Raw genomic sequence first — 10,618 nt, 5'->3', positions numbered from 1 at the left:
CACAGGCATGGCCCTCAGTGGCTCTATAGCACTACACGCTACACAGGCATGGCCCTCAGTGGCTCTATAGCGCTACACGCTACACAGGTATGGCCCTCAGTGGCTCTATAGCGCTACACGCTACACAGGCATGGCCCTCAGTGGCTCTATAGCGCTACACGCTACACAGGCATGGCCCTCAGTGGCTCTCCTGTAGCTCCACTGGGAGGGGAGATAGCTAGCCTGCAGCTCTCCGTACAGATACTCCAGGTTCAGATAGATGACCAATGACTGATTGTCCAACCTATTCAACAACAACAACAACAACAACAACAACAACAACAACAACAACTACAACTACTTGCAATTTTATAGAGCTTTATCAAGAAACCCAAAATGCTTTAACACCAGTGTGTAGTACACAGCTCATGGCAGGCCTTTAGACACCAGGGCCGTGTTTCCCAGATTCGTTAAGAAGCTCTGAAGTGCTAAGAACTTCTTAGGAGAGTTCTTAGAATGTTCTTAGAGCACTCCTAAGAAGTTCTAGCACTTACGAGCTTCTTAACGCATCTGGTAACCCCCGGCCCAGAACACTCACCACACACCCCTGCTGGAGGTGCTCCTCAGATGGTCTCAGATGGGCTGGTGGGGAGAAAAGAGGAGCAATCTGCTTTGGGTGTAGATCCATTATAGTCAGCTGGTTAGAGTACACAGAAGAATGTATACAAAAGAATGCTTTCCTAGGTTAAGGTCATGCTGTGTTGTTGCAGGCGGCTCAGGTTATGTAGGCTAGGCTATAGGCTACACTTCATTGAGATTGTTGTCTTGGATCTGAGCGCCATCAACAAAACTAAAGTCTCTGGTGGCAGGTCTCATGGCAGGCGGGACCCCATGTCCCAGCTGCATGGGTAGACTGTGATAAACATTTCATCGGGAACGTCCACACACACAGAGATTTACTGCTAATGAATTTATTTACCCCTCAAGTGGCCCTCTCTTGTTTTCCCACTAGGGAGCCGGTGAAATTCCACTTCAGAGGAACAGTTTAATGAACAGGGAGACAAGCTTCTTAATCTGCTTTAGGATATTGGGAATTAATGGTTGTGAGTGCTATTTGACTGTTCAAACACATTGAGCCCACATAAAAAATACAACTGCGAAAAGGTAGCTAGTATTTAAGCGAAACTGATGAATGGCCTCATTTCTTTGGGATGAATAACCACCAGTGAAATTAAGAGGGATATTGAATCCAGTAACCCTCATGTGTTCCATCAAACCAATGACTAAAACCATGTTGTAACACTGCCCTCTAGTGGTTATAATATGGAATTACTGTTTGTGAGCAGTCAGAGTTGTGAAACCTGTTATTGAAGCACGCGCGCCGCACATGCACACTCTCACACACACACACACACACACACACACACACACACACACACACACACACACACACACACACACACACACACACACACACACACACACACACACACACACACACACACACACACACACACTTTAATGTTTTTATTTGGATCTCATCCTAGGGGAAGAATTTACAGATCCAAACACTGATGAAAGTTTGTTTCAGGTTTAGACAGGTCTGATCAAACACAGAATGCTTTGAGGTATTTTTTTTTATTTTATCCTATCTGCAGTAGTCGTTATGGGAAACATGGCATCAAATCATCATACACTACCCACACACACAACCACAACCACACACGCACACACACACACACACACACACACCCAACGTTACACCATCACAGTAAACCATCAACATTACAGTAATTTGCTGTAGATGACTCAGGTGAAACTTGTCTAGCTCTGCCGTTAATTATCATTTCCAATTGTTGTTGTATATTGCTTTTTATTTGTATATTGTTTGTTTGTTTGTTTGTTTGTTGCTTGTTCTATCTAGCCTACATGTATGTATGTGTAGTGTCGTATAGTGTAGTATGTGTAGTGTACTGAGAGACTCTGTCTACTGTCTCTCTATTACTGAGAGACAGCAATGGCCAGAATCAAGATTCCTTTTATACAAAATGAATAAGATTTTATTCCCTTCACTTGGTGAATAAAACCTGATTCTCATTCTCATTCTGAATCAATATTATTAGGGTACCCAAATAGGCTTAGGCTACCCTAATTACAGACATTACCCAAATTAAAATGTTGAGAACACATTAAAAAAAAAAAGTATACAGGCTATGAATAAACAGCTACTCTGCTGTCAGGCTGTCTGCTAGGTATATTCTCTGTTGATTAAGATGAAGATTTAGGGTCCAAAGGCACCTGATGCAATCAATAGTCCTAGGGCCTGTTGTTTCGGAGATTAAGTTTTGTCACTTGCAATCTGCTTGTCTTGATGTTCCTACACGCCATTCTTTTCAGCAAATGTACTGTAGGCTACATGCTTTTATGACTAGCTATGGCTATAGCATAATACCCAATGTCCCAGATAACCTGAATTCCAAATACAACATATTCATATCATTAGAAACATTTTATTGTCACTGACAGTGTACAGACACTGGAAACAGCTCTAGCCGTGTTGGTAAAATGCTCTGAGTAACGCATCTTATGTGGAACATGTACAGTACGCGGTTTCCTCATTCATTAAAAGCACACACCACAGTCTACATGTGAACACAACAGCATGTGAACCCTATGGGGGCCTCTCATTTGGTCTTTTATACACCCTCCCTTCCTTCCTCAAGAGTTTGAGAGCCACCTCTTGTCTAACCACTGAGCTATGGAGCCGCTGAGCGCAAATTTGTGTCATGTGACAAGTTCAAAGTTCCGTGCAGAGTCAGACAGAGTAAGTCCACACGTGGACAGTTGCAACTTTTGGACAGGAGTTCACATGATTGATAGCCTCGTCGACAGCAGACCGCATCTCAATTGAGATTCAACTTTGCAAACAGGTCCTTCTGGGTTTTCCCAAGTGACATGATGGATTGTGGTGTCGATGTTAAATTGCTGTCAATTTTAGGAGGGAACCATGCCTATATCAACTTTATAGGATGAAAGAGCACCTTTTCAAATTCAGTGTCATTTGTTCACGAATTTGTTGAGCTGCATCTATTGATAGTAATAATGAGGAGCGTGCAGAGAAAGTTGACTCAGTTTTTTGTTAAACATTTATTTTGAACTGAATATAAAGGTAGTATTAACATGATGTCAGCTACATCAGGTCAATTAAGGTCACTGAATAATGCCTGGTAAAATTACTTGAGCAACACAGCTGCACTTGTTTGTGTGAATTTGCTTGTTTGTGACAGAGGAGGTAGTGCTAAGCTTGAATATTCCCGGGCAAAACCATTGCGGTAGATTTGTCTCTGTTTCTCTAAGACCAGTGGATCACTTCCCGGTGTGCTGTGGTCATATATCATTTTTGCACCCCGCATACAAGGCATCGACGTGGGCCGACACCTTCTGCCACATCAGTGCCGAAATGTTCAACAACGGGACAATGGGATACAAAAAAATGGAGCTGAATCTATATATGGCAGCGGCAAAATGGTTTGAAATGGGAAAGGGGAGAAAGATAGGGAGGAAGGGAAAGAGAGAGAGGAGAAATGAAGGGAGAGAGAGCGAGAGGAGAAAGAGAGCGAGGAAGGGAGAGGGAGACAAAAGAGAAAGATAGGGAGGAAGGGAAAAGGGGAATCGGAACGCGGAGTGCGCCGCACTCACGTCGGCGCCTACTGTATGTGCGGGGGCCGTTAGTGTCCGTTGTCGAAGGAGTTCCCGCAAATGACCCCTGCGTCCTCGTAGTGCGCACAGTTGCTGTTGCCCACGCCCGCATGTTGGCAGTCCAGCAGCGTGGCCTCTGTTCCCTGACACTGGACGTCGTCCAGCAGGATCCGCAGGTGGCTGCCCTCGCCGAACTCCGCCGCCTTGGACGCCTTGAGCGCGTAGCGGTAGCCCAGCTGCCGACACACCACCTCGGCGTTCTTGGCGTTCCACAGGTCGTCGCACACCGTCCCCCACTCGCCCTTGGCGAAGATCTCCACTCGGCCCCGGTCGGCGCGGCCCAGGTCGTCGCCGGCCAATCGCACGGCTCCGTGCTGGTGCTGGTGCCGGCCCTGCTTCCTGCGCCGGCCCTTGCGGGATTTGGTGGTCTTGGGAGGCTTGGTGGTGGTGGTGGTCGGCCTGAGGGTGGTCTGCAACCCGGGCTCGTCCAGACTCCGCATGAGTTCCTCCAGCCAGTCGTTGGAGTCTGTGATCTCTTGGCCCGAGTTTGGGAATTCAACGCCGATTAATGCTGCAGAAAAGACATTCAAAATCAGCACGGTATAATTATGACTGAGTCATGTTTGGCCTAACGCTAATTATATATTAAAGAAATACCGTATACGATATAGTTTAAATAACATATTGCAGAATAGCAGTGTGTATAACACAGCGTTGTGAGATGCAGTGGGTTAAGGCTGGGAAGCAAGATTCAGTATGGACACTCACTTTCCTTTGGCTGGAACTGTATAGTTTTACTCTTCACTTTGACAGGTAGTGGGTCGTAATGGCAAGATCTTGGAGGTGCGCGTCTGTAACAACATTACTCTCTGGTTAGCAAAACAGAGCTCTTGATAGTAGTTTTTACATTTTTTAAACCATCATTTAAGACTATTAAAACACAGAGACTCTTTACTATGAGGCATTCTTCAAACGGCAGCGTAACAAATAACCTCTCTCAGCGATGCGAGTTTAGGTCTTGGCCAGAAAACTCGCTGAGCCTGGGTGTACGTCATTTCGAAGGAGATTTAGATGACAGCTTTGTATGAAACCGCCAACACAGGCCTCCCTTTTAATGAGAGCCATGTTTCAGGGAAAACTGATCTTCGAACAGCACAATAAGAGAGGAAAAATGATTAAGAGAACCTAATGATTTATTAGCGCTGTTACGCAAATATATAGTTTGCGAATTGCCAGTTAGATATTCGAGTAGGCATATGTTTTCAGCCGTTTTCCAGGGATTCAAAGGCACTTGGCGCATTTGGATGAACAGACCTGGCAGACAGTACATAGCGTCAGTGTCAAGAAATCTATAAATACACGTTAGACACAAAGTGCTGAAATCCTTACCTTGAAGGGTCCACCACTTTGTACACAACACCAGTGGGTGAGGTGGCACTTGGGATCTCCGTGGACAAGAAATAAAGTTCCCCTAAAGTTCACAAGCGTATGAAGAACACTGATGAACAAATTAGTACATTTGTACAATACTGAATTTAGGACATTCATAATGCTTCACATCTTCACAACTAATCAGGACCGGGTTTCCCAGATTCATTAGGAAGCTCTCCAGTGCTAAGAACTTCTTAGCAGCGTTCTTAGAACGTTCTTAGAGCACTCCTATGAAGTTCTTAGCACTTAAGAGCTTCTTAACGAATCTGGGAAACCCGGCCCAGAACAGTATCTACACTAATGAATATATTCCAATGCTGGTTTGTAGTAGTAGGCGGTAGAAGGCAGGCGACCGGAGAATGACCCTGCCTCTGATCAGGCCCTGGTCCAACTCAGAGGGGAAACTGGGTGACATCAATATCTGGAATGGGCTGTTTGTCTGACATGCTTGGTAGAAATAGATCTCTGTTTTGAAAGGTCAAATTTGCCCAAAATGACACATAATGAGAATTGAGAAAGACTGCACGCCTATGTAATGTTAAAACGATGTCCTGTTGTCCAGAAATGTTGGGATACCTGAGAGCCCGTCAGAATGAAGCTGGTCACCGACTTATAAGAGCTGAGATAGATTACACAACCAAGCAGGGCATTATGAGGGGATCATTTCGGGGTCAGAAGTTATCAGACAATTTCAAAGCCTTTATACAGTACGTAACTATCTATTTTCAAATCTTTAACAGCACATCCGATGTATGAATTCCAGTTCAGTGCCTGAGAGCCGTCCTGTCCGAGAGCCCTGTCCAGATGACCCACCTGCCTCGTCCTCAGCGAAGGAGATGATGTAGGGGTGGTAGTTATTGATCAGCCCTGGGAAGGCGCAGGTGAGGCCCATCCCCATACAGATCTCCTTGTAGTCCCACTGGCGTGTGTCTCGGTTCTCTCGTAAACTCATCAGGCGCCTGCGGAAAAAGAAAAGAGGAGACGCTGCTGCTCACACGTGGCTGTCCGGGAACTCTGGTGATTCATTAAACTCAAGGAGGCCTTGTGTTTGTCTGCGTCATGTCTGCCTTTTGTGTTACCATGGCTACTGTTATGGTTAAAGTGTAACTAAAAGTGAGAGTGCCGGCGCTCGTCTCGTCTCGTCTCGTCTAGTCATGATGTCATCGGCCAGAGTTAGTTCCGTGGGGGATGAAATCAGTCTAAATTTACACTTAAATAAGACAACAGAGGCTCGTCTCCTCACCCGCTCATGAAGTCTCCGAAGATGTACATGCCATTGAGGTTGGGGTACTCGCAACCTCTGTAGACGTATCCACCGGTCACGGATTTGCCCATTTTATGCGGGTAGGCATAAATAGGCAAGACGTCATCTGGAGACAAAAGGGCACAAGTTACTGAACATGTGTTGAACTTGGAATTGACAACAGAAGAAAGCTTCCACGGTTTACATTCAGGAATGAGGCACAAAGGAAAGTGCTCATTTGTGACTTTTTGTGGACACAATCAGAGGATTATTTACAAAAAAAAGATACAAAAGATACATCAGACTAAGATGTTTAAGAGTGGAGGTCATTTTATAACACTGTGGGGGGGAGGGAACATCTACGGAAAACAATCTTGCATTCAGTGTCCTTAATCACAGGAAGTGTGTGGGAGCCAACGGATGCCCACCTAAGGAGCTGTTGGCACAGAGCTTCTTGTCGTAACACGAGAAGCCTTCCTTCGCCCGCCACCCGTAGTTCCTGCCCTTCTCCACGATGTCGATCTCCTCGTATTTGTTCTGCCCCACGTCCCCGCAGAAGATCCTGCCCTTGCCCTCCCGGGTGACGGGGTCACCCCGGTCCACCGAGCACCGCCACATGTTCCGCGCCCCGTACGCGAAGACCTCCGGACGGGCCCCGCGCTCGTGAGCAAAGGGGTTGTCTGGGGGGATCCTGTACAGCGGTCCCTTGTCGTTATCATTCACATCAATGCGGAGAACCTTGCCCAAGAGGGCAGACCTGAAATGCAATGAAATGGGACACTTAGGAGTTTGTAAACACCAGAGGAGGTTATTATTATTATTATTATGTTTTTTTATTTTTTTTTTTATCAAACTCCACTCCACTGTTTGCATTGTCAAGTGCTACTTCATTTGTTTTGCAAGTGCTTTATATTCCACGCTATTTGTAGAAGAGGGAAGCTATTTTATCATCGTGAGTACTCCCTAGGAGACAACAACAACAGATCCTATCTTCAAAGCACATAGGAGAAGCTGACTTTGATTGCAAACAGGACCAAAAGCACTTCAAAGAGGCACTGTGCCTTTCCAGCATTTTGTACGGAAGGTTACGTGAGGTTTCCTTTCTCACTTGTTTTGAGAGTTGCCAAACAACCCAAATGGATCTCCTGCCATTCCACCATCCCCAGTGAAGATGTACAGATAGCCATCATCGGCAAACAGGATCTGGCCGCCATTGTGGTTAGATGCTGGCTCATCCACCTCCAATATAACCCTACAGGAAAACAATAGATAACTTGTGAATGTGAAACGAGCTTGTACAGTGAATGAATACGTATTGTTTACAAAATAAAATAGGTACAATAGCATTACTTTATACAAAACCACAACCATTGAGGACAATGTTCAGCAGCATTCTCCAAATCTGCAGTTTTGAGAGGGAATATATCCTAACCTCCTGAAACAGATGAACTGAGACAGATAAATGATGCCAACCTCTCTGAAGTGTGGTCGACTACATTCATGTCGGCAGCGGAGATGCGGAACTCGCTGACGCGTATCCTCTCGTCGAAGCCGATCTCGACGGAGTAGTACACGTACAGCTTGCCGTTGTACTTGAAGTCGGGGTGCAGGGTGATTCCCAGGAACCCCCGCTCGTCCCCCTCCCAGTGTGAGGTCAGCACGGCCTCCGAGATGTTCAGGAAGGGCTTCTCCAGCCTGGAGCGGTCAGGCAGGTACACCCAGACCACGCCGACCTGCTCGGCCACGAAGAGCCGGTGCGTGCCGTCGTTGGCGTGCACCATGGCCAGCGGGTTGCGCAGGCCGTTGGCCACTTCCTCCAGGCACAGCTGCAGGCAGCCCTCGGGGTCCTCGGCCACGCGGCCCAGGTTCTTGGTCAGGTGCTCGTTGCTCAGCAGGTGGGGGTAGCAGTAGTCGGGGTCGTCCAGCTGCAGGTACCGACACAGCCGGGGTTTGTCGTGCTTCAGCTCGGCGATCCTCGGGTCGTCGGAGATTAGGGGTATGGTGGACTCACACCTGTCCAGGAAGGCAGAGCAGTAGTCGGGGCACAGCCCCGGGATGGTCCTGAGAGGTGTGCTGGGGTCCTCGGCATCAAACAGGTGTGCTGCATACGGTGAGCATTCCTTAATGAAAAAAAAAATATATATATAGGACAAGGGCTGGTTAACACCTTGGGCAGCCTGAAGCAAAATATTTAACACGTTTGGGCACATATGTGTCTAAGTTCTAAGTCTAAGTTCATTTAAGTTTTCATGATGTTATTACCGGTATGAGTACTATTTATACAACTATTGTTATACAATTAGAACAACAGCAACAACAAAAACACCACCATCAACTAGAACATCAACAATTATGGGTAAATAATAATAATAATAATAATAATAATAATAATAACAATAATAAAAATAATAATAATGTTATTACAATGTTTTTTATTTTAATAAATAATAATAGTGGTTGTGCCAAAGACTGATATAAATAAATGGAACTATTACTTTAGTCAAGGGGACACATGTTAACCATTAATACATAACTAATATGTTATGATTTGTATATTTTATTCAGTTCTTTTGATTAAGCTATTGATTGAATTGGCATTGTTGTTTATTATTATTGCTACTCTGTTGCAATGTAGTATGACCATTTTTTTTAAAGTGTTTACTATTGTATTGTTGTCATGTGTGTGTTGCTTTGGACAAAAGTGTCTTCTAAATACCATAACCATAATATGTGTATACTAGTGCTTAACAAGGTCTTTGTTAAGCATCATTGCACCTTTCTTAGGTCTTCATTGGTCAATTTCTTATTCTTACTCAATGGGGCATTTATTCTTGCTCCAACAACTAGTTGGTATATAGTATGGATTCAATTAGAGAGTTTACAGACTCCAAATACACTGTCTGAATATGTGGCTTGTAGTAGGATAATACTATATATAATGCAATTGTACTACAGGGTTATAACGTTTCTATGTCAAGAACAAGACATTGTTGCATAAAGACAAATGACAAATGCGTGAAGACGCTTAATACAAACCGTATTAAGCTCCAGTAGCCTAAACATATTTGTGTGCAGGACTATGTATTAATGGATAACGTGATACACTTAGTGTTACCAAAACTAGCAGTCCATTAACACATTCTTAAAATAAAGCTGACGATGAGCTGTCAACACAAAGTTAGCGTTTCACAACCATGAATCGGATGTTGTGACCCTTCACTTACCTGGCATAGCAAGCCCTGCACGTACGCTGCGCAATTGGCATATCCATAATAGTCAAAATTGTCCATGATCTTGTAGTATTTCGCCATCAGCTCCTGGTCCTTTGCATAATCACAACAACCAAAATGCTTGTACATTACGCAAAACTGGAGCTCATCTTCAGGTCGGAAAGGGGGCTTGAAGTCCAAGCATTGTGGATGTGAGGTTACAGGTGCTATGAAAAACCCAACTAAATTCAATAAAAATAACCGCGAATGCCAAAACCGACCGAATATATCGCCATAGTACCACATTATGCTTTGTTGCCTAACCATTGAATAACGCCGTCTACATTTAACAGAAGTTATGCAAGCGAACGGACTATATAAAAAAAAGATACCCGTGGCGAGCGGTTGTCTGAGTATCTTATGAACGAGCTCTGCACTTTGGTCAGCCTGTATTTTAACCTTTCCCCACTACAAACGCGTTGTGTTTGTTAAGCTGCGGCGCGAGACATTGCTACAAAGTAGCTCTTTCTGTACCATCACTTTGTCATTCTCAGACCACCCTCTTTTCGTCCATGTTAGATCTCCGGTACACTCCTTGCGTCTTGCGCTGATTCCAGACGGCGACTTCCCACAGACCAGCTGTGTCAGATCTCAGTCTTAACTCATCTTCACCCGCACACAGCTGTCCCTTCGCGACTTTGACAGGATGTAGCCGGGCCAAGACCACAACTGCCAACTTCAGTTCGATAACCGAATGGGGTAAAATAAATGTCAGATGCCTCAAAATGACCAATAAAGCAGTAGGGATAAGAAAATAGCAGGGAACAAAGAGACAGGACGCATGGCTGAACACAGAAGTTTGAACGGCTGTCTCATAATGTCAATTTGTAGTACCAACATATATGAAATTGGGCTTCTATGCGTGCATGCACGTGATCTGTGACAGTTGATAGAACTTGAATGCATCAGTGTGCGTCACGGTACGTTAACGTTTTACTTGGAATAAAACTTCATCTACTGGGAAGCAACCAAGCCCAGCCCAAGAAGTAGCGTCGGC

At 45.0% G+C, this 10,618-nt stretch overlaps 1 protein-coding gene across 1 annotated transcript; it reads right to left on the bottom strand.

Moving 5' to 3' along the window:
• Positions 1-2,490: 2,490 nt before the first annotated feature.
• Positions 2,491-10,320, bottom strand: hhipl1 (HHIP-like 1). Its single transcript, XM_062522218.1, has 9 exons — positions 9,577-10,320; positions 7,826-8,472; positions 7,461-7,604; positions 6,781-7,109; positions 6,353-6,479; positions 5,923-6,068; positions 5,068-5,149; positions 4,447-4,529; positions 2,491-4,249 (listed from the first exon to the last, which is right to left on the bottom strand). The coding sequence occupies exons 1-9, from the start codon at positions 9,886-9,888 to the stop codon at positions 3,708-3,710; spliced, it is 2,412 nt and encodes an 803-aa protein (XP_062378202.1). The 5' UTR covers positions 9,889-10,320; the 3' UTR covers positions 2,491-3,707.
• Positions 10,321-10,618: the final 298 nt, after the last annotated feature.

The sequence above is a fragment of the Sardina pilchardus genome, chromosome 20 (genome assembly GCF_963854185.1).
Source record: "Sardina pilchardus chromosome 20, fSarPil1.1, whole genome shotgun sequence".
In the NCBI taxonomy this organism is placed as follows: Eukaryota; Metazoa; Chordata; class Actinopteri; order Clupeiformes; family Clupeidae; genus Sardina; species Sardina pilchardus.
The sequence above is the reverse complement of the archived record's forward strand: the minus strand, read 5'-3'. Positions and strand labels throughout refer to the sequence as shown.

Excerpts from the sequence above, each read along its gene's own strand:
- hhipl1 (XM_062522218.1), bottom strand. The coding sequence starts at position 9,888 with ATGGTTAGGCAACAAAGCATAATGTGGTACTATGGCGATATATTCGGT. Across the intron at positions 7,110-7,460 it reads TTTGGCAACTCTCAAAACAA|GTCTGCCCTCTTGGGCAAGG; the intron begins GTGAGAAAGGAA and ends ATTGCATTTCAG. Across the intron at positions 6,069-6,352 it reads TTCGGAGACTTCATGAGCGG|GCGCCTGATGAGTTTACGAG; the intron begins GTGAGGAGACGA and ends CTTTTTCCGCAG.